This window comes from Plectropomus leopardus, chromosome 6 (genome assembly GCF_008729295.1).
Source record: "Plectropomus leopardus isolate mb chromosome 6, YSFRI_Pleo_2.0, whole genome shotgun sequence".
Lineage (NCBI taxonomy): Eukaryota > Metazoa > Chordata > Actinopteri > Perciformes > Serranidae > Plectropomus > Plectropomus leopardus.
Genome location: NC_056468.1, coordinates 23,170,924 through 23,195,947, shown reverse-complemented (window position 1 = coordinate 23,195,947; position 25,024 = coordinate 23,170,924). Strand labels below are relative to the sequence as shown.

Here is a 25,024-nt window from a genome sequence, read left to right as displayed (position 1 = left end):
CGTCTATTCTATTTCCGTGTATTATTGTTGTGAAATGTACTGCAGTAAGTGATAACATGTTTGAACAGAGGGTTGAAGGATGAGGGTGAAGTTGCCAAACCACTGCAAGCTGAGAAATGAGTTCTTTCAAAACTTTTTGGCAGTTTTATGGGTTTTCAAGAAGGACTAGTGAGATCAAGAGCAAAAGGCAGAGAAACCCTGTGTGTGTTCTGAAGTGTGCATGTGTTATATGTGTGTGTGTGTGTGTGTGTGTGTGTGTGTGTGTGTGTGTGTGAAGAAAAAAGAGAAAGATAGAGAAAAAATCCCACAGAGAGAGGGAGGGACAGTTATTCTCTGAAGAACAACAGTCACAGCACACAGCGCTGTGCTGTCTGTCCATCATATCTACTGCAAGTCTGTTCAGAACAACTACTTAAAACCTTAAGTCATGATCACATGTGACAAACAAAAATGTACTGTATGTTAATGCTAAGCAAAAGGTCGTTGTCATAAAAAGGGGGTGTTGGAATATTTGAACTTTAACACAGCTAACTGTTGTTCCCTTGTCCAACTTCAGGCAGCTGTTTAACCCCCCCCCCCCACAGTTTTATGAAAATGTATGACATACTTGATGGCCTGGCATCGGATCAAGATGCGGTCTCCAGTGTGCTCTTTGGGGCAGTCGGGAATGGGCCGGATCTCCACTGCATCTTCCTGGAATACAAAAGCAGAGAGGGGTAAAATACCAGATTTTTCAACTTTGATACAATACTTGTATAAAAAAATACTAACAACCTCTTATGATACCACAGCAAAAGGCAAAAAAAGTCCTAGGCACAAAAAAGGTTTAATTATTTTTTTTTTTATTTTTTAATAAACAACCTAAGACCCAGCATATAAAAATTCACTCAACACATGCCTCCAGTCTTGTGGTGAGTTTGTTTTTGGAGAAACGACCATCACAACCACAGGTGAGGAGCACTTGCTTTTCCTCTAAGCAGCCTTTAGCACTTTTGATATTATCAAATTTATATTTAACAGAGATCATTTGGTTTTAAAAATGTGGTATCAAAAAGTACTGATACTTGTGATGACTTAACAGTGTATTATCATATTTTACAACAAAATAAGCAAATCCCCAACTGAACTTTTGGAATATTTTGAAATATTTGCCTAAAAAAATGTATGTATTTAATTGATTATTAAAATACTGTCATGTTAAAGAGATTATTGTAATTATATAGATATATATATGTATGTGTGTGTGTGTGTGTGTGTGTGTGTGTGTGTGTGTGTGTGTGTATGTATGTATGTATGTGTGTGTGTGTGTGTATTATATATATATATATATGCAATGTTATATGTCTTGAAGTCATACTAATTAATATTCTCACACATCTCATGAACACTAAATGATTGTATATCAAGAAAATAGAGGCAACCTCAAAACCTCAAAATCCTAACGACAGTGAGACAGACAAAACCTATTGGGCAGTAAAGCATGCTGTATATTGGAAAGGAGTAATAGGACTGGTGAACTGATTGTGTCTGATTAGTCTGCATCTTCATGTTGGACAGGGACAGAGAGCAATACAGACTCACTGCAACCCACTTTGTTCTCATATGCATACACAGCAAATGATAACAACTCTCTCTATATCTCACCTCATCTGCTGGTGGGTACAGAGCAAAAAGCTCAGGGTGTCTGTTCCCCTGCCGTGCCTCCTGGTTAAAGCGGTCCAGCTCCTCATGGCTGCTGAAGGCCAGCAGCCCCTCCACTCTCTGGTCCGGGGTCAAACACCGCAAGTTAAAGTCGGAGGAGGTCAGTGTGCGGCCAGAGTCATCATTCAACCCTGCTAGTGTTGGAGACGTGACCTGGGGCAAAGACAGAGAAAGAGAGGGGTTAAGGGTGGGGGGGGGGGGGGGGCAATATGTGAGTGGAGAAGCTCGCACAATAAGACAAAAACAGGAGGAGCAAAATGAGGGGGTATTAAGGCAGAATATCCAGAGGGATGCAAGAGAGACCAAAGAGATCAAAGAAAACAAGTGCGGAGTAAAGAAAAACTATATTAATGGATATTTGGTCAAAGCCTTGTCTTCCTCCATTTAAACAAAATTATCTGCACAGCGTTTGAGTAAACAGAATTAAATGCATCCATAGTTCCCAAACCCATGTAATGCTCCCCCAAGACTTTAATGCTCCCAACCTTAATTAAATTTCAAAATCTGTCTGAACTGTAATGTTTTTTTATAGTAAAATATCAACTCCATACTTCCACAGCATGCTATAAATTATCCACAACATACACTACACTGAAAATGCAGCTTTCATGTTCATGCTGTCAGCAGATGCAACAAACAGCTAACAGGCATTTAGGCAGTCTAGACGGTTGTGTTTTGGCCTGGAGACAATGACAGTCCCTTGTTGGGCTTTTCCTGATCAAGGCTATCTCAATGAAGACAACACACAACACAGGCTTATGTTTATGTTCACTGTATGCCACAGGGAGTGACGTTATACAAGTCTACATGTAAACATGTTCAACACACATTTCCGTCTTTCCTTCCTTCTTTTAAAATTGCAGTTTTCTTGCGGTATTTTCATGTTTACCTGCATAAAAAGAACTCATTAGACTGCAGGAAATAAGGCCACTGAAATTTGCCATATAATAGGTGAGATAGGGTGGTATGAGTCACTAATGACATCGATGCCTTGTACATTAGTTGATTGAGTTCTGTAATCAGAGATCTCCCAGCAGGCCGATGGTTTGCCGGACAAAAATCATAGCAGCAAAGAGGGACGAACTGACAGCCTTGCTTGATGCAGCATAATCCTGACTTCCAGTTACCTTTCAGCAACAGCATGGGCTTGTTGGACAAAAATGAACACCATTTATATTATGTTACACTTTAATATCACATCCATGTAACTATCCATCCATTTTCATCTGCTTATTCAGGGCTGAGTCGCGGGGGCAGAAGACAGATGTCCATCTCCCCAGCAATGTTGCCCAGCTCCTCCTGGGGAATCCCAAGGCGATCCCAGGCTAGATAATCCTTCCAGTGTATTCTGGGTCTACCCGAGGGCCTCCTACCAGTGTGACGTGCCCAGGGGGCATCCTGAACAGATGCCTGAACCCCCGCAACTGGCCCCTTTTGACGCAAAGGAGCAGCAGTTTTACTCCCTCTGGATGTCTAAGCTTCTCACCCTATCTCTAAGTCTCTCAGTTTATCCATCCTACAGAAGAAACAGAATTTGGCCATAATCTCATTCTTACGCTCACTACCCAGAGCTCATGACTATAGGTAAAGGCTGAAATGTGGATGGACGAGTAAATCGAGAGTTTTGCCATCCAGCTCAGCTCCCTCTTTACCGCAACAGTATGGCACAACTTCTGCATCACTTTTGACATTACATGTTCATTGTCAATATGATCATTTTTTCAAAGCAGTTTGAAATACTCTTTCTAAACAGCTTTAGTCAACAAAACTAGATTTCTCCCTCTAGTAGCTTTGCAGCAGTTCAGCTTCCTACACTGTGAACTATTTGGAAGCTTTTCAAAGTAGCTTCCCAAACATTGCAGTGTGATATTCAAATATAGCTCTCAGACTGAAGTAAGACCTGACTGGAGAATCAAGCATCAGATTTGTAAAAGAGATATCTTCTGTTAAAAATATGCATGTTGCTTTGTTGCTTGTGTTAGCTGCCCCTTGTTTTCTGCTGTTTTGGTTGAACATGGGATTCTTACATCCACAAAGTGTGCACAAATTGGTGATACCAACCTCTACCACCTTATACAAATAAATTCAAACTCCGACAATCACATAAACACATCTCAGCTCTAAATTTTTCTCCAGGGAGGGAAGCAAAAGGCAAAATATACATTTTATGAGCATCCTTAAAACTTTCTTGCACCTGTGGATTAAGGTGAAGTACAAAAGCACACCAATGTCATTTAACATGTCCGAAGCTCGGAAGAACTCCTTATTCCTGTTTGATTAATTGCCTTTAACGTGACAATTCATCCCAAAATCAAAAATACATATTTTCCCTCTAACCTGTAGTGCTGTTTATTAATCTAGATTGTTTTGGTGTGAGTTGCTGAGTATTGGAGATATCAGCTGTAGATATGTCTGCTTTTTCTACAATATAATGGAACTAGATGTCACTTGGCTTTTGGTGCCAAAAAATACATTGTAAAAACTCAATAGTAATGTCTCTCTCCAAAAATAGAATAGAAAGATAATCCACAGACTTTGTTGTGAGCAATTTCATGTAGGAAGATTAGATAGAAGTAGATGCCGATTCCTTCTGCACGGTGACACAGTTGACGGTATGTAGTTTCATGGATTAAAAGTATTTTTTGGCGCTTTAAGCACCACAAGCTGAGTCCATTATACTGGAGAGAAGGCAGACATCTCTATGGCAGATATCGCCAACGTTCAGCAACTCACACTAAAACAATCTTGATTGACAAATAGCACCACAGACAAGAGGAATATGTATATTTTGGTTTTGGGGTGAACTGTCCTTTTAAACTGAATTAATGGTAACTGGCTGGAGCATCCACTGGCCCTCAGTAAGAGGATGCTAAGGCTGGCACTGGCACCATATGGAATTACTCAGACTCAGCTACGGGCCAGGGCATAACCTCCCTGCTGCCATGCCACATCCTGCCTGTCTCTTTCACTCCCATCATTCATCAATCTCACATCCCTGCTTTCAAACCACAGGCAAGGACTGACCGAGCTTCAACTCTGGTGAAGCTTCACCCTATCGAGGCTCCAAGGGACCATCACACCACGATCCCAGGGCTATTGCTAAAACAGAGTGGACCATAGAAGAGACCTATTAAGCACTGAGGGACAATAGTGCTGTTCTTCCCGTCTCTGTCACTCTCTCTCTGGCATGTAGCTCGTGGGAAGCCTGCGGCAGTAATAAGGGCCTTTTGGTTTGGGTGATTAACCAGAACCGGCAAGGATGGGGTGACAGGAGGGGGGTTGGTGGTGAGGGATGGTTGGGTAAGTAGCCAGAGAGGCTGGGAGTGGAGTGGCGCTGACTGGGACTTGGATTGGCTGGGACTGCCTGATGCTGAGAGCCAGGGATTTGGCCCCTATGAGACAAAAGAGCTGGAGAGAGGGAAGTGAGAGAGATGGGAACTTGGCTCGAAATAATGTCATTCAACTACTGAGGCAGGGATCAGTAATGAAAGTAAAGGATTGAGGCGTGCAGACGAAAGCTATTGATCTAAGAAAAAATGTGCCGAGCAGAATAGGAAAAAACACACATTTAATAACAACATCTCTCTGACTGTCTGGATAAACACACGGAGGTGAAAAAAGTTTAAGTGTATAATGCTTAAGTTCAGTTTTGTGTAAGCCAGGCTGAGTAAACTAACAAGAGCCACTGCCACAGTGGAAAGAGTGACAGGAATAACAAAACACTGTTGTGTACACTATTAAAGCGGACCCCTGCCACCCCAGTCTCCCACTCCTCCCTCCCATTTCACATCCAGCCTTGATCAGTATGGACTACCATACTGCTCTCACTTAATGGCTTTCCTCTCACAAAAGACATTTTAAGTGCAACATATTGGCATTCAAGGACAAAGTTGGAAAGTTTTTTGTAGTTTTGCTTCAGATTACAATTTGGGAAATACACTTATTTTCTTTTTTGGCTGATATTTAGATTTTAAGATCTGTACCAGTCTAATACACAGCAGCAGGCATTTAGCTTATCTTTTCTTAGCAAAAAAAAACAAAAACAAATAAATGACAGCTGGGGGGCCCATCAGCTGGGCTTGCAGGTCGCAGCACCTTTAAAGCTCGCTCATTAATAAATAATGTTGTATTTTGCCTGTTTTGTCTTTTCATGTTTTTACTTCCATTATCATGGAATCAGGGAGACAGCAAAGTGGATATGGTTTTAGTGGACGAGAGTTTGACAATAAATTCTGGCTGACAGAGAATAATGACAATGGTAAAGGTACACAGAGTATTTTAGAGTATTTTAAAGGTGTGCCGTCCTTTGCAAGAGAATTTACGACTGTTACACAGTTCTTCTCACAAGAAGAAAACTTGGGTGATCTAGACAACTATTGGATATGACTAGAAAAATCACAGAAAATAATAAACATATTACATTCAATTCTCTGTGAAAAATCCAACATCACAATAACAACATACTGTAATGAATGTTTCGTTTGACTGTCCTGCCATCACAACATCAGACCATTTTTCAGTCTTTTTGCCTTCTTGACGGTGTTGTCCATCTGCTGTCTACTGTCTCCCTAATTATATATGAACGCAGTATTTGGCTGCCAGGGGGCACAGCACTTTTTTTTGCAGAGCATGTTAATTTGTGATTTGAGTTTGAGCTCTGGATAGAGCCAGGCTACCAATCTTTTTTCTAAATTAAGATAATCTGCCAAACTAAAATAATCCCGAACTGGTTCATGGTTTGCATCACAGGGACTCTGTTATAAAAGCAAACTTTCTAAGAAAGCAAAGAAGCATATTTCCCAAAATGTTAAACTACTCCTTTACATTTGGACTCTTCAAATGTACAAAGTTAATACAAATGATGTATCCTTAGCTGTATCAGAACTGTAATATTTTCTGTCTTTTTGTTGTCAAGTTAATGGAGCCTTACCAAGAAACGTAGCCAAAAACCCAAAGAAGGAAAGTGAGGAATTGTTCCAGTGTAGCAACGCTGAACACCACGCTTCACAAGAACAACTGTGAAGAAGGCTGTTTGAGGAATCCTCAACCATCAGAGGGTGAGTGTGTGTGTTCAGTGTGTTTGTGTTTCTTACCGTCTTCTGCTGATTGTCTGGCTCAATGTCGGACTCAAAGGTCTGTTTTCGAAGGAGTTTGTGTAGGCCGGCCCGCTCTGAATATGCACTCCAGCCATCACCTTGGCACCTTCACACACAGACACACACACACACACACACACACACACGGTCAAAGACCCAGACAGGCAAACATATAAAAAAAGACAAGCATGGTTACAACTGATACACCTCTGCACCGCTAATCAAACTAGATAACAACAAAAACAGAAGCCTTATGCAACACAGTCTCAGTTTATGTTTGTATTGTATGTGAGTGTGTGTGTGTGTGTGTGTGTGTGTGTGTGTGTGTGTGAGAGAGAGAGAGATAGAGTGAGCACTACAATGTGTCAGACAGGAGATCCCAGTGTTTAATGTTTATCAGGCTCTCTCAGACCTCTTGTTTCCTGTCTCACAAATGTGCAACTTTTCAGACAGTTGGCACCTGCTGCACAGTCACTTTAGAGTAGACACTGGTGAGGGATTTGTTTCTGTGATTTTGGCGATCTCGGGTGCAGCTAGTTTTCCATTTCTAAATTATAAACTCCACATATAGATTTAGTCATTTTAAGATCTCCGTCAAGGTATATATCTGTTTACATGTAGAAAACATTTTACCTTCTAGAGACCAAAAGCCACGGCTGGATGTAACTCTTTACACAGTCTCTCACATGTGGATCCAGCTCCACTCTACAAAGAGAGAGGGATTAATAGGGTAAGAAGACACGCACTGTCATGCAAACACACATGCAAACATTCACAGACAACTGAAACTTTACATTCCTTCTCTGTCTTAATCTGTACTTCATGGTCAAGGTGCAAACACAGGCATGCTCTGAATAACCTAAGATAGCAGAAAGAATCATTTTACACTGCTGTGAGAAGATTATGAAAAATAAGGAAAGGTCATGTAGCCATAAACACAACCAACCTCCCCCGCAATTTAAGGAGAAAAATAACCAATAACAAAAAAAAATGAAGTAAAAAAAAAAACAAGTCTCATGTTTTGTTTTGTAAAAAGGAAGGTAGAGATGATCAACCTGGCTATTCATTTAACTCTATACACTTGATGTATGACTAAATATATTATTTTGAGTACTTTTATCTCTATGTGTTATATTTGTTAAGAAGCTGACTATGACTGATTTAAAAAGTTGTTAGATATACAACTTATGACAAACTTTCCTGAATGGGCTTGAGAATCATCTTTGATTGCAACTGAGATGTTTTTTTGTATGCAGCTTTAAGCTAAATCTTCTGCCAACAAATGAGGATTTAGTAGCTGTAAGCATGAAGACTATTTGACCAACATTAAGATGGATCTTCTTCAGTTAAACTCTAATTTTATACATCCTTTTTTTTTTAGCCAACATTTTAGGGAAGTTTTTTTTGTTTAGTGAGTGTGTGTGGATTCCTCTGTCATCAATGTCAGACATCTTGTGACTCACCCATTTTCGGGGACAGAGTGTCTAACAGTGCGGCACTCCTTCTCCACCTGCTCCACCTTTAGGTCATCATCAGGGAAGTCTCCAAATTCCTGCATCAGGGCCACGTCTCCACTTCTTAGCTGTGACATCAGGAATTCCTCCAGGTCCAAGGGCTCCACCGCTTCATATGACTGAGGCTGCAGAACAAATGGATGGAGGGAGGGAGGAATTAGGACACATAGCACCAACTAAATTAGGAAATCAAGAACATACAGGAAGTAATAGTTGCTATAGCGCTGTTTAAGGATCCTGACAGAGTGGAGTGGATGACCAAATGACTTATTTGCCAGAAAATCCTGAATGTAAATCTAACTAGGACACTGTTGATGTGTTTGTATAGTTCACATGGTGCAGAGAAGTACTGAAGAAATAGAAAAGATAGGAAGAGAGGTGGGACAGGACACGTTGAATCATCACTATTTTCTAATACCTAATACCTGTAGAGAAACAAAAGATTGAAACACATACACAAATAGAAACTGGAACAAACTGGCCTGCATAAAACAGACTTTTTTTTCCATGAATCTATTTTTAGACAAAAACTCTATCAGCCTCCACTCCAGAGCTACAGCAGATCAAAGGCAAAGCTGCAATCACTTTTATGTACAGTGCAAACAGGCTGAAATTTCCATTTGGGTCTTGGAATCAGTACATATTGTTCAAATCGTCAGTGCACATAATGAGACAAATTCCAACTGGCACTCAAAGGGGAAGATTTAACATACTTTTTCATCATTAGAAAGAGTTTGCAGGAAGGAAAAAAAACACAGCTGATGAGATAACACATGGCCCTTTGTCGAGCCAGGCGGGCGTCACAAAAGGGACCTGGGAACCTGCATGGAGCAGGTGTCTCTGTGAAGAGTGGCAGCAAACTGGGCAGACTTCCAATCTGATTACAGTCAGCAAGCTGTGGCCGATGAAAGCAGAGGCCTGGGAATAAACTTATAGAACAATATTTTACTGAAAGATTTCCTAAATAATAATAACAGGAATCCGTCTTCTCAACATTTGTTAATATATACAGCTATCATCCACAACGTTAAAATCACTGACAGGTGATGTGGATAATGTTGATCATATCGCTACAATGCATGTTATTGGGTCCTAACACTCATGTGGATGCCATCTGACACACCACCCACCCAGAAACCACTACAGATCAAGTACACACCCTCGTGGCAACGGCATGATGGCAGTGGCCGCTGCACAGCACACCATGCCACACTGCAAATACTGCTCAGGAATGGCCTGAGGAACGTTACAAAGAGCTCAAGACATTGGCTTGGCATTCAAATTCCCAGAATCCCGAGCATCCGTGGGATGTGCCAGTACCCTAGAGGTCCTGTGTCCATGCCTTCACAGGTCAGAGTCAAGTATGATCCACAATGGGCCTCTGACCTGTGGACACAGGACCCCTGTGGGTACCTTTTGGTGTTTGACATCAGGACATTGGTGCAGCATCCTTTAAGTCCTGTGAGTTGCGAGCTTAGGGGTACCAGCACAGATGCTCAATTGGATTGTGATCTGGGGAATTTAGAGGCCAGGTCGATGCCTTGAGCTCTTAATCAAGTTTCTGAAGTAGTTTTTTCAGTGTTGCATGTTGCATTGTCCTGCGAAGAGGGGCGACAGCCATCAGGGAGTGCTGTTGCCATGAGGGGGTGTGTGCTTGGTCTGCAACAATGTTGGGGTGAGTTTTGCGTGTCAGGTGGCATCCACATGAAGGCCATAGCTTTATGTCTTCCAGCAGATTATTGCATTGTATTGAGATGATCAATGTTATTCACTTCACTTGTCAGTGGTTTGAATGTTGTTGCTGATCGGTGCATAATGCACAGTGTTAAGGGAGAAAATGTTCCTTAGCACTATCCAAAAAGAATAGTTAAAGGGGAAGACCACCTGCATTAAGAATTCCAATGTTATTTCCATCACCTGGGAAAGCTCAACCAATGTTCGTGAACATGAGCTAGCCTCTCAAAGCCAGAAACCAGAAAAGTAAGTCTTAAACTCATTATGTCATAGAGTATTACCTCTGGAGCTGCTCCCTAGACACTGAAAAGGAGCTTGATTTTGTGGACCCACAGAATTTTTTTTTATTATCCAAATGTGCTTTATTCAGTTGCAGTGCACATAAGTCTGAAACTTAAAATGTACCCATATACTCTCATTGTCATCTATAACATCTTTCCTATTTCACTGTCTATGGAGCAGCTCCAGACTTTCTACTTGAGAACATCACAAATTTGAGTTTTAGCACTATAAATTTTTATTCTGAAGAGAATTATATGTTTACTGATATTTTTGTACTGTCTTAGACCATAGGAATAATAGTATGAATTTTGAGAATGGGCATAGTTCCCCTTTAAGCTTTTTTGTGCATACTGTGCCACACAGGAAGCATTTGCATGACAAATAGGTAGTGTGTGAAAGCCTGAACGTGAGAGAAAGTGTGTTTACAGGAGACAGAGACAGAAAAAAAGAAAAATATAGAGCAAAGCCAGCCACTGGCATACACACTCAGATAATATGCACACGCAGACGAGGTAGAGATAACTGCACAAACGGGATGAGTCACTGCTGTACGCAACGTTTAAACACAGAGCAAATTCCATTTGCCCTCAGACATGTTTTTGCACATCAATCCACCCTAAGGGATATTTTTCTCTGCTGAACACTCAAGAGCAAATTGTACCACACGGGTGAGTATTAACATGCAACACAAGGAGGGACGAATACACAGACAGCCAGATGGAACAACTGTATCATTATTATGTTAAATGACAGGTCTACTGTGTAGATGAAATGTTCAACTCCTCCTTGCTATAGAGGAGGCGTGAACCTCAGTGTCTCTACAGTGGCAGCCTTCTCCTTTTGTGTGTTGATCTGGCTCTCTGCCTCAAAGTTCAAACAATCATTGTAGCATGTAGCCTATTTTTCTTGTTCAGTATGGAAGCTAACAAAAACAAATGAATGCAAATCTATGCATGCCTCTGATCAGTGCCGGCTGCTCTGTGGAGTCACGAGAGGACCTAGCAAGAATTAACTCTGCTTGCCAAATGACCGGCCAGACTTTCATTCAGCATACTCATTAGTATTAAAAGTGATGCCTTTGCAACTATTTAAGAGAAATCGTATTGTTTTTACGTGTAGGAAGCATTGCAATCTACAACTGATAGAATTCTGTGCAGAAACATGTAACAATAAATAAATAAAATAAGCTTTTTTTTGATAAAATTACAAATGTTTAAAGCCATTAACTGTTAAATCAATCACTTTTGGAGCTTTGTTTAAGGAACATTTATCAGTTTAAAAAACAATATAAATCTACTGACATCACAGTTCTTGAAATGTATTGCACATCTGAGCAGGGACGGAAAAAAGACATAAAGAGATGAAAAATAATGTTCTTGCAAAATACAGCCACATTTGACCAGAATTACAATATTTAAGACAATCAAGTTTACCAATAATCTCATTCTTAAATCACACTAACAGACAGCTATGTTCATACGGAGATTGGAGACTTACCCTGCCGAAAACTGAACCATAAAAAGGAAGCGTACAAAATGGCGCACTCCGGATATGGGAACCTACAGTGTGCACCTACTGACGCTGAGAGCTTTTTGTTAAAACTGAGCCACAACGCAGCACACAGATCCTCTTTAAACTGATCGGCATATTCCTAGAAGCTAGGAACTAGCTAGAGGAAACAATCAGCATCACAAATAGTGGAAGTGGTGCTTATAGCTAATTAATATGAATGTTTAAGTTTAGCCGTGACTGTTTGAACCCACAAGATGTTTTGGCAGCAGTTTCAAACATTCAGGCAAAGTGTCTTGCAGTTTAGAGTTGAAGGGAGGAAACCGCAAGACATTAGAGGAAGTGACATCAAGCAAGGCGTCCCTCCATCAACCGGTGTTTCAACAGACAGGAACAGAAACTACAGACACACACACACGTGCATGCTGCTTATACACACACACAGGCGCTGCAAAAACACATGTGGCTTTTCCTCTTAATCTCTCAATTTGTATATGAAACCTACAACACCCGTCAGTCAACAGGCACTAAAAATAGCAGGAGAGTAATAGAGAGTCAGAATTGAGATAATCAACAGAGTGATCCGCGTCCTTACATCTCTCCCTCCTCACAACAAACATCTCTCCCTCATCTGTGTGCTAGATGACCACTGCTGAATAATGGGAAACTATCATCCCAGAGATTATAGTATTAAAACCTCTCTCCCGCATCCCAAATCCGGCCATATTAAAGATTTGCCTGTGTAAGCTGCAAGGTAAGCAGGCCCCATCCAGTGCCTATCAGTGGCCAAGGCACTGACCCATTTCCCAAGCAGGTTAGAGATTAACCGTGTTGCATGCTACAGGCTGCGGTGGGATGGACGGCCCAAGTACTCCTCCTCAAACCTTGTCAGCTGACGAGCTCAAGGATCATCACTGGTTAAGTATCAAAGGGCTTCAGCTCAGTTAGTCATGCACACAGATATGTCAGGAGACTTAGCGCCTAAGAGCTTTAGAAAACTCTTAAAAGAGGGAGATGTAGGGCGGCAGGCAGAGAAGAAATGTGAGAGAAAGACAGAAATAGAAAAAAAAGCCAGGAAGACTGACAGAGGAGTAGATGAATCTGGGAGGCAGAGACAGAGGTTCAGAGGGGTACCACAGAGAGACTAAGAGTGTAGTGGGAACAAATCCCTGCAAAGGATTACTGTGCATCATTCTGTCTGCTTGCTTAAGAAAGCAGGAATCACTAACTGTCTACCAAGATTCAACTACGGAGGCGAGAAAACAACCCGTCATAATGATGTTCAATTGTCTGCAGAAACTAAGGGATACTAGGTTTTCTAAACCCTGTTAAATCAAAGAACAGGCAGTGTCACACTGGTTTTAACAAAAGCACATTAAGCCATGACTAAGTTCCCATCTCATCTATTGTAAGAGGAAGAAAGATTCTTCCTGAAAAGAATCTCAGCTCTTTTGCAGAAATGCAGACGGCTGTTTTTGCAAAAGCAGTGCTTACGCTGTGGCAGAAATTTCTATGATTCCAATTATAATCTCATTGACTACACAGCACACTGAGTCAGACCTTCTCAGCACTAATGACAGTAAAGAGGATGTGAAGAAGATATGTGTATAGCCATTTGGGGGTGTCGGCATAAATACAGCAACAGAGGAAACCATTGCACTGACCTCCTCCTCCACTAGAGTTACATCACAGGTATTGAGTGAAGTAACATCACATACACAGTATTCATTTTTAGTCTGTCTACCTTCTTAACCCACTTTACATATTAGACAGCTGTATGAACATAAATAGGAATCCATCATTTGCAAAGTTTGCTGCATTTTTGCTTTTTTTAAAGATATGTAACTTTTTCACAGGAGAAAGTCTAAAAACGACAAGATCAATGGCACATATTTTGCTGAGGTGTGTACTTACATTATCCCAATTGGTTTAACAATGTGTAAACCCAAAAAGTCACATATTGTACATTTAAAGGCAGAGAAGGCCATTCTGGAGAAAAGTGGTTGTTTTTTTCTCATTCCCAGGTCGCTTTGAGTTGGTGGTTCGGTCTGAATATCAACCTATAGCGTCAGTGTCGGATGATCTGGGAATGAGACTCAACAATCAACTATCTGTCTCCAGAGTTACCTACTCCACCTTTAAAGTAAAAAAATATCTCACATTGCTTACTTTCCTTTCTGAAATCTGCCTGCAGCTCATAGCACTGATAGCATGAAATAACTAATAAGCCTTTTAATTCCAGGTGGCAGAGAAACAATCAAAGATACATATCCTGGATAATGGGACAAATACCTGCAGGGTAAAAATAACTAAATTCCAAAAGCCAAGGTATCTTTTAATAGAAGGGAACTCACCACAGTTAGACACACTGATGCCGAAGCGTTGGAGTTTGTTCGGCTGTGTTGAAAGCCATAGTTCCCACTGAAATGTTTTCTGATCTCTGCAGAAGAGTGCCTGGAAAAAAACATGGAAACACACACAGATTCATAAGGTTTTTTGTTCAAGAGGCAGATAATAACACCAGAATGCCATATTTGTGAGCTATTTAAAGGTTAATTTTGTGCAGAAACAGGAAAAAGCAGCCACAGCCTCATGTAAAACCTGTTTTACAATTCCACCAACATGCACACAGCGTATCTTAATGAGAGATGCAACAGCAATTCCACTATTGTTCTGACTCGCATTAGTTTGAATTGGTCAGCCATGGTGATTCCATTCAAACTATTGTTTGCTCATCTCTGCTGGCTGTGTAAAGGCTTTGTCAGGCTGGCAGCCATACAGGCGGTGGAATAAATATGGTGTCCTGATTTAAGGGTCACACTAAGCAGGAAATCAACATGACATAGGAATGGAATAGTATTCAAATATATTGGGGAGTTGGTGATGGTGTGTATGTGTGTGTTTTGTGTGTTTGCCTGTAGCCTTCTCCAAAAAGATGGTACAACAGAGGATGACAAGAACAAAGCTAGTGTCCCAATTTGTTGCCCACATTTCATCTCTATGCCACGCTGAGCTAATGCACTGTCTGTTTCTTTGTAATTAATCTACCATATCATTTAAGCCCCACCATACTCTACACAATGACTGCTTTATTCTCTGCGGTTCAATGATGAAAGGCGAGTTTTGTGTGCAAAAGCATGTGCTTTTACTATGTGTGTCTGCATGTTTTTGATTGTGCATTTTATTAGAACTGCTCATATTTGTGTATATTTCTGCTAGTGTCAAAATGAGTTTACTGCAAAATTGCCACACAGGGGAGAGTTAGAGGTGGAGGACTTAAGTAAATGGGTCACTTTCCCAACTGCTTCCCCTGTGGTCAATCTCATGGGTTCATTAAGTCCCCTCGGCAATTGTTACGTCCACCCTGTTACTAATTACCAGCACAAACCAATAAACACCAGCGCAGAGGAGGAATGCCCACATGACAAAACCACTGAGGCTGCAGAAGCATTTAAAGTCTGTGAGGCAGCTTTATGCAAACAACTGAAAAATAGTAGCATTAATGATCTGCTGCAAAACTGAACAACCAAACCACTTTGCTTACAAGCAGCTTAAAATTGCATGTCAAAACATGCGTTTCTGATAGTTAACAGTTCAATCTAAAGGGGCAAAATAAGTCTATTGGAGTCTGGTATTCATGCACATTCTGTTTCCCCCTCCCTCCTGTCAATCACATAACACACTGAGTAAATACAATAACTGAACGCCAGGAAAGGTTAAGGTATGGGTGGGAGAGCAGTATACAAATATACACAAAGAGCAAAGTCCAGAAGTGCTGCACCATTTTATTGAAACACCTAGCTGCTCCACTCATTTAAAACTCCACAAAAAAATGCACAAATATAAATTGCAGAAATACATGACTGCAAATTGCATGACAAAAAAATCTGATTTAGCATATTACACGAAGCGTATGCACACTTATTCCAACAATGAGCAGACACACACACACACACACACACACACACACACATTCTCTCACACACACGCACAAAGAGGTTTGCTTGGCCACATTATCAACTTTCACTCTTATCAGTATCAACAACATCTGTTATGCAATTCTAAAGTCACTGCATACTTCTCATATTTAACCCTTACATAACTCAGAGAGTAGACTGCAGCCTGATAAAGAAACAGCGCAGGTACACAACATACTCTACAAACACCTGAAGGCTACTCAGTCAGCGCAATCCTCCACTTCTGGTTTAGAGCAGCATGTTTGTTGAAATTGGTTGCTGTGGGATCCCATGTACGCACCCCTCCTTGCACCTGCACATCAACAACCTAGAGTTGCTCCACACGCCCACTTTTTACGCTAATGTTTAAAAGGAATGTGCTGAGTGTCTCCTTGTTAAGCAATGTGTCAGATCACATAAGCTCCTGGAGCTTATAGGGGTTGTAGGTGAGAAACTAAAGCTCCAGCGAGCTTCACATCAACACAAGGATTGACACTCCCCGCAGTTAAACCTCACTTGGAGAGGAGCAAGTGAAGGGCCAGAGTTATGACTTCTGCCTCAGACATCTCCTGTTTGGTCATATTGGTTTTGGCATGTTTGAAATGAGAATGGCTGCTGTTTAGATTTATGTGATTCTGATGTTTTAGTTAGTGATGTTTACTGCTGCAAACAAGAACGCCTTTTACTTGCCTGAGGACAGATAGTCTGATGGGTGTATTGAGTTTGTACCCTAGGCAATTTAAACCCTGTAAAACCTTCTCATAACTTGACTTCAAAAGAAACATGGCCTACTCTGTGTGCAGACTGAGCCCACAACCACTTTACCACTAAAATGTGCCCTCCTTCTATATCTCTGATTGCCACTGGAGAGACAAAGCTCATGCAGCCCATACTATAGCAGAGCATACACATACTGTAAAGTAATATTTGCATACGCATGCACATTCTGTTTGCTTACTTGCACACACTGAGACACATTCAGGGACCGTCTATAAAAAGACCGGGCAAGTAAAACAGTAATCAGCTCTTGCTAGCAGAGCCCAGCAGACATTATTTTACCACTAGTAGACAAACAGATTGTCAAGGCACACAGCATCTGTCATTCTCTTCAACGGGCTCCTGTCTTCCTGGCATCTTTTGTTGCATAAAGCCAAAGCTGTGAGAGGAAGAAGACAAAATCCAGAGTTTGGGATTTTGGTTAAATGATAGAAAAAGCAGCTTCTCTTATAAGTCTGCGTCTTGATAATGACTTTTTGTGAAACCACAAAGACTGAAGTTATGAAATCCTGTGATGAACGAACCCAGAGACTTTAAAGGGGACAAATATTTGACTGTTGACAATAGCTGCATTGCTTTAAGCTGAGAGGACACACAGGGCAAGGGCAGCTCAAGAAGACAGAACAGGAAGAGTTCAGTAAAACATAGCAACACCATCTAATACAGATCTGACCCTGTCTGTAAAAACAGCTGTTATTGAAGCTGACTGTTTTGGTCTTGAAAGCAGCTTCTGAGGTTTTTGTGCCACATCGGGGCACAGGGCTCCAGATCAGACATCTCTGAGAATGACCACAGTGGCATTTCCCAAGAGGCATATTCTTCGGCACCACTCTTTCAGTGTGATGGTGTTGTTCCAAAATAAAATGTGAGCAGCATCAGCAAATCAGTATAGACTGCAACCTCTCTCTATTGAGCAATGCATACGGGAATTCCCAACATCTTAAACATATGATTCAAATTAAAGGGCTGGGCTAAATACCAGAGAAAAGTGCAGCACAGTGATCAGAATTTAAATTTGATTGCAATATGAGAACATATTGTGCAGGTAAGGTTGTTTTCCTAAAATGAACCAGAGTCCTTTACTTGCAGCGCAGCGACTATTAGCCCTTGTCCATACATGAGTCCCGACTTGGTTTGGCTTGACTTGACTTGGCCTGACTCAGCGTGTCAACCCAGTGCACCAGAATTTGCTTCTCCACAGAGCAGGTCTACCTGCTTAACGGTGCGCCATTTACCAATGACACACATGTGCTTGTGAACCAATGGAGAATTTTTCAGTTTTTTAATATTCTTTCACATTTGCATGAACATATGCCAGATGCTCAGCTCCAACAGTGTGCTTGCAATGTCTCTGAAGTGATGTAGCGCTGCTTTTTATCTCCAAGTAAAGAAACATTATATTTGCAGTTTGCATATGGTTGAAATTCATACATGTTTTTTCAAGCACTTGAAGATCCGATCATCACTAAAGAGAGCCAATAAAACAAATGGTATGGTCAGAGTTGTCATATTGACATGTATTGAGTACAATGCAAGAAAACAATCCACCTTAGAAGTGTCTGGTAGCTGCCAGTAACCCTGGCACAGTAAATTAAAGTATTTCTTTTCTCAGTCTAAAGCTAGCTAACTATATCTATGAAGTATGCATCATTCTTCTAATGATGATAATCATTCTTCTCATTTTGCATTATTTGCAATATAAAATTAAATAATGAATAATGACGATGAGGCCAATCTGTCGGTCTTTCCCCGACTCTGAAGATGGTCTATCTTGGGCGCAACTTGGCACAACTAATGATAATAAAAACGCAAATCATTTACATGCCCTGAATTTACTCAGTGAAGCCAAAAGTACCAATAAAAAAGTCCTTAACAATCACATCACCTTGGTCATGTTGAACTTCAGTGTTTATAACAAAATTCAGTAACAATGCACTGTATCACTAAAATACACCTCAAAGAGGTCATCCATGGTTCTACAGTGAGGTAAAGGTGGGGTCTGATTACCAACCTGCTGCATATACACAGTTTTACCGTATCCAGGCTACCTCAGTGCATGTGCAACCTGATACCTCTGAGTAACCTGATTTCTTGTGTCCATGTAAATATACAGCTTGACACTATATAGCATGCATCAAGGCCTTGAGATCAAGCACTAGAAAATCAATTCCAAAATGTCAATAAATGTAAATAAATTCAAATTGCTATTAAGAGAGCATTCTCCAAGCTGAACACAAAGCCTGATGCTAATAATTACTAGTTTCCCCTGTCTGTTTTTCCATGAGATAAAATTAGAATAAGTAATCAACAGTGATGAGGACAGCACTCTTTAAACAGCTGCTATCATGGAGCCGAGCCAAAATTACAACCGACAGCAAACTCCAGCTATAAATCAGGACTGATGACACATTAGGAACACTGTTAACACACATCAAGACTCAGCACATTTTTGGCACTAACATCCTGTTGTTTGTTTATACAGGAGCTGAAAATATATCATTAATCATATCATGAACATCAATTACAGCAGCTACAGCTTTACTATGTCATGTCATAGCACTGATGAGTATAATGATTAATCATTAATCAATTTGAACATTTTGGGATGAAAACTTATTTCCTTAATCTATTTATTACTAGACAACAAATATATTTTAGGAGGTAGGATATAACATGATAGATTAACCAGACTTTGATAGTTATTAGCTGTAAAACATATAATATTTAGTCATGAATTTACTTATGGTTTTCTCCACAGGTTGGTGGTTATGAAAGAAAATAGTCTCTTATTCAAAGTCGATGAGAAAGGCCACAAGGCCAAAAAAACATTTCATCATTAATCAGAATGAAATAACATTTGATAAAGCAGTTTTGTGTGTGAGCCCGTTATTTCAAGAATTTATGAGCTGTCAGGCATACCTTTGATCTATCAGTAATGCTGTGAGACTACAAGCTGAGAAGAGTCATTTAATGTGAATACTAGATATCATCAGCTACCAAACAGCTGCTTTATGTGCCTGTGACATTATAATTATACACTGCAGCATGCTATTTCTCAAAATATGTACCTGCATAAAAGCTGGGCAGTTTCTAAAAGGTCTAAAAACTCACACACATACTGTAAGTTAAGGGACTGTTTGATAACAAGGGTGCAAACAAGGGAGGCATGTCAAATCATTTTTTCCACACTATGGGGACCTTTTATTTTTGTTTAGGGGAGGAACTTTTGATGGTTACATTCTTTATTTATTGTAAATACTCTCCAAATCAAGCAAGTTTGACTGTCATGTTTTCTTCAAAAATCACCGAAATTACACCATCTATCACTGCAAGAGACTGTAAAAACTAAACTGAATTTACTGTCAAATTTGAAATCAAACACATCATGAGCAATGAAGACTTCCATCATTAAAGTCTTTTTCTACTTGTCTCATTTCGAAAACAAACAAAACAAGCTTTAACTTACTAGCAAGAAAATAAAGAAAAAACAAAGATTTTTCAACTCCAGGATTTCATTTTTAACTTTGAATTATTAAACATTAAAGGGTAAGTTTGAAAATATAATAACATCCACTGTGCCAAATTACTGACATTGTCACTGTTCTGCACAGTTTATTTGAGAAAACGATTATTATATGTACATTTTGCTAATGCCAGCTGTGTGTGTGTGTGTGTGTGTGTGTGTGTGTGTGTGTGTGTGTGTTTGCGTACGCGTGTGTGTGTGATGTTTAAGCTCATTAGATTTTGTTGCTTTTGTGTGGTAGCACAGGTGGCTGTCATGCACCAACATTCTGCTAGAGTACACACACAGCTTGTGTTACATACAATTTGTAAAGAGGATTTGCATTTTATTCAAGAAATTAGCTGTTTGTTTTGGAAACTCTCACTCCCATGCTGTTTGGACATTTGGTATGAATATAAAAATATATGGTTATTTATGACGGAAGGAGTGTCATGTATTTCCTCCAGTCACTCAGGGAGGCTCAGGGGAAAATATTTGTAGCTTTGGAGACGGTAAGATAATAAAAAAAAAAACAACAACAAAGTCACCCCCAGCCGCCCCCTCCTCTAATAAACAGAGTATGGTCCTTAAGAAGCCTCGTAGGTTCCAGAGTAAAAAAAACCTTTCATCATCCCCGCTCTATAGAAAGAGGTCAGCCCCTCTTTTGTCACGTCATGCTGTCTATGGCAAGCCGGCACTTGCTGTGTGTGCATATGGTGCGTTCCAGTCAGCATTTCAGGAATCATTGGCCAAGCATTCCTCAAATTGAGTCCCGCTTTAAAACTGCAGTTTCAAAGCTTCTCGTGGCTACATTTCTGATTAGTAGCCCTCTCAGATAGCCAAAACTATAATTTTACTCATGATTATCTCTATTTACGCCTCATGACGTGACTCCCACCAGGCATCAGCCAGGCAGTCTACAATTATCCCTATTATCATCACTATTATCAAGTCAATCCACAGGAGGTGGGTGGCTCCTTTAGCTGCTGCTCTCTCCCACAAGCCCTTTCTCCCTCAGCTGAGCTCAAAAGTAACACAAAAACAGAGATTGGTGTGGTGTACATGACAAGAGGAGGGAAGCAGACCAAAGGGATGCCCCCACTGTGTGTCTCATACTATCATATGTCTCCAGACTTAATGGGTCTTGCTGCTATCAGCCCCATCACGCCTCAGCTTCCTGTCAGAGGGAGGCACGCACAAACACAGCAGTCATTTGGCAACACTCGGGTCGCGGGCGGCTCCGAGCAAGAAAGTGACCAAAAGAAACTTCAAACACACTTTTTTAGCTGCGTTTGAATGCTTTAACCACAGGGCAAGTCTTTTATTCAATGTATTTGGGAGGGCAATGTGTCTTTTTGACACCCCACCCACTCCATCACTCAGTGGCCCACCAACAGCCATGAGGGTTAACAGATGTCATTAACCAGAGCCGCAGGAAATCAGATGTAACTCAATCCGGCTCCCTCTGCCACTGAGAAGAATTAAACGACAGAGGCCCCACGACCACAGCTGTCCGCACACCTGTTACCATACGCTAGTATCTAACATCAGCAGAAGAATATTAAGTGTTCAGCTTCCTCTCTGTCTGCTCATCAAAACTGAACAGTGTGCTACAGTTTAATGCTTTGCAGATTCAACTGACAGTCTTAACAGTTCTACTACATCCCCATCTTTTATTTGCTTATTATTAAGAAAGAAGCATTTCCTGCTTTCAAACTGACATGACTAACAAAAAAGCGAAGTGAAACAGGAGCAACACAGTGTCCACAGAGTGCAGGACTTCCTTCACACTTCATCCTGATAGGCCATGGGACCATGGAGTTGCATTTCATCTCCCCTCTGTCTCTCCCCTCATTTCCTGTCACATTTCAACTGTCTACCATCATATTAAAGGCAAACTGCTTAAAAATAATTGCACATATTAATGCACTTATTGTCTGATCTTGTACATAGCTACCACTAACTTGCACTGGACTTAAAATGATCCACTTCTAAGTCAGTTTACATTTGGTGTTTTCATTATTTTAGGCACCTAATGTGCTGTATGTGATATTACAACACACAAACATTTTCAGACAGCTGTGTTTTACATAATATTTGTACAATGTAGTTGAGTCAATATAAAAATGTTTAAAAAACAAAAGAATTTCCTCACTACAGCTCACAACAGTTTGAGAAATCCCTGCCAACAAATTGAATCTCTTTCTCTTGCATCATCACTCACTGACCGTGCTGTTTAACACTTTGCAACCACACACTCCACAACCCCGACATGCTTATACAGCAGAGCATCTTCTAACCAGCCCCTCTGCTGGCTCATCACTGGATTCAGGCTGTGACCTGAGATCCCTCAGCAGCTGAGCTCAGCTCTGCTCAGCACAGCAGAGCGAGGATCCATGATTTCTCCAGGCTCTTAGAAACAAGAGTACGGTGCAATCGCTGTGGTGGTAGATGGACTGTTTCACACTCACAAAAAAAAATCCAAATTATTATTATCAGACATTAATCTGCAACTATTCAGTTAATTGATGTAGTTTTTTTTGTCAAGAAATAGCGTAGTATTGTGATATTTTGAGTGGAAATATTGTATCGCAATACACAGACACCAAGTATTGGGGATTTTTTATAACATAGTAATATTGCAAATACAAATTCAAATTTTGGTAGTCTACTAAAATGATAAAATCAATTGCTTTTTCAGTTCACTAGATACATTTTGCAGCAATAAAATGTGACATAAACAGACTGACAATGTTGATTGATCTGGTGATTCCTACCGCTAACAAATATTCATTTTCATCCAAGAAAGTCTTAGTTGGTGCACTTACAAGGGCTTGTAAAAGCTGCAAAAACAAGGCAACAGATTTTGGGTTAAGGGTGCCTTAAAGAGAGGATCAAAGGGGATTACAACAGTGCTGCTTATGGACGATGAAAATAAATGTGAGGGTTAACAATTTGCCCCTCCATCACCCGCTATTCTAAATTTGATCACAGCAACTCTCCACCTTCACAGTGTGACTGAACTCTTGTGCATGGTTAACACTTTGACACCTGGAGCAACATCATTTTTCTAGAGCTGTTGTCAGACACCTATCACAAGTATTTAAACCTTTGAGCCCTGAGCAAATTGGTGTGATTTTTTCTTTAAATGTGTGAAAAGGGAAATAAGCAACTTGGTAAGAAATGCTGCACAAACGGCAAGAAATACGTTGATTTAAAAAGTTATTTTTAAAAAAGATAGGAAAAAATGTCTAGGGGAAAAACAAGCTTGGGAAAAACTATTCATGATTATTGTAGTTACATATTTTAAATTAGGTTACAGAAGTATTATGATTTTTAAGCACTTTTTCAGTGTCATTTCTTTGTAGGGGGTTTTTATGTCCTTTTCCTTTCCTTTACTAATTTTTAGGTAATTTTCTTGTATTTTTCAAAAATTTCTTGCAATTTTTTTGAGCCATGTCTTCTTTTGTTGTTCATTGCCCTCTTTTCATGTTTTTTTTTTTAAATGAATCCCATTTGCTCAGGTTTCAAGGGTTAAACTGCTGCAACATCATGCACAAAATGTTCAGCGCGTCAGCACCTCACTTTGACCTGCACATACTGTACTGTAGAAGTGCCTGTACCGCTAATCATAGGAAGTATTAGTATGCTTGTTTTAATGAGTCGCTCCATGGAGGAGTCATGGTACACAATAGACTTCCATGTACATACTTCCTCCACACCTGGTCAGTGTCTCAGCAGGAACTATGACCACATCCCTCCTCATTCATAACAGCTCTATGGGCTTACACACCAGCACAGGAAATGATCATATTAGAAACACTAGATATAGAAACAGCATCCTCATGAGGGGGAAATAGGACTGATAAAATGTAGATTTGTCAAGTTTCACCATTGTTTCTCTACTTTAGAGGAAATAAAGGGCCTATAAAAGATAAATCAATGTACTAATGATTGACCACATGGCTGTCAGTGCTACCAGAAGTTAGCTGTGTCCTGAAAAAAGTTATGCTGGAGAAAACGTCGTTTATTCTCCTCCAGGCTGCTTCCTTTTCTTTCAGAGTGAACTAACCTGCAGCATTAACATTCACAACATGTGGCTGCCTGCTCCTGACATCCAACTGTCAGCACGCAGCTCCCACCCACATTTCTGAGGAGTTCACATTCACTCCTAAAAAGTCAAACCTGACACCAAAACAAGCTGAGAAACCTCCAGCACACTTTACCTGTTGATTTTCAGAGCGAAAGCCCGTCGCTCTGCGCTGTTCAGAGAAGCCATGTGTGAGTCTCAGGTCCGGTTGAGCGGTGTCGGCTCCGGTGTTTTCCTGCGGTCTCTCCGCCTCGCGCTCACCGACGCGCCGCTACTTCTCCTCGCTACAGCTCAGCTGTCATGTCAACACTCATCTTGGCTGTGGCGGCGGCGGCAGAGGCAGCTTTCCTGGGTGTAAACTTCCGCATTTGATTCGAGCCATCCCGTAGAGAGGGTGGGAGGGAGAGAGAGAGAGAGCGCGCGAGCCAAAGAGACGCGAGGGTGGGAGGGGATGATGGGACAGGCTGGATGAGGCACGCGCGCACCCTCGCTGCCGAGATAAGTGTTTGAGTTTATTTAACAAGCAGCCTCAGTTTTCTTCCCTCTGTGAGTGAGAAAAAAAGTGAGAGAGAAACGAAAATTTGTTTCTTATTGTTTCTCTTTTCTGATGAGAAAATGAATTTTATAAGTTATAACAAAATAATTCTTTGTAAAATCGGGGTTTAACCCTTTAAAACATGTGCCATTTGTTCTGAATTCTTCCAAAAACACGAGAAGGTCACCAGCATACCGAGCATCTTCACAAGAAATGGCCCAAAATGTGTTTCTTTGGGTTTGGAAGGGTTAAATAGCTTGTGAAATTTGTCAAAACGCAGCAAGAAAAGTGATATTGATCCAGGTTTCAATAGTGTAGAGGTGGTATT

At 40.6% G+C, this 25,024-nt stretch overlaps 1 protein-coding gene across 2 annotated transcripts in view; it reads right to left on the bottom strand.

Annotated features, from left to right (window-relative positions):
- Positions 1 to 24,533, bottom strand: part of dock8 (dedicator of cytokinesis 8) — a 71,157-nt gene extending 46,624 nt beyond the window's left edge. The window contains exons 1-7 of one of the 2 annotated variants that reach the window (XM_042488637.1): positions 24,298 to 24,533; positions 14,191 to 14,290; positions 8,261 to 8,436; positions 7,431 to 7,502; positions 6,795 to 6,903; positions 1,645 to 1,854; positions 608 to 693 (exon numbers count right to left, since the gene is read on the bottom strand). In XM_042488637.1, the coding sequence (XP_042344571.1) occupies positions 608 to 693; positions 1,645 to 1,854; positions 6,795 to 6,903; positions 7,431 to 7,502; positions 8,261 to 8,436; positions 14,191 to 14,290; positions 24,298 to 24,350 (806 nt within the window). In that variant the 5' untranslated portion in view covers positions 24,351 to 24,533. Of the gene's footprint in view, positions 1 to 607; positions 694 to 1,644; positions 1,855 to 6,794; positions 6,904 to 7,430; positions 7,503 to 8,260; positions 8,437 to 11,824; positions 12,004 to 14,190; positions 14,291 to 24,297 lie in introns of those variants that run through there. The other variant, XM_042488638.1, reaches the window with a different exon arrangement.
- Positions 24,534 to 25,024: the final 491 nt, after the last annotated feature.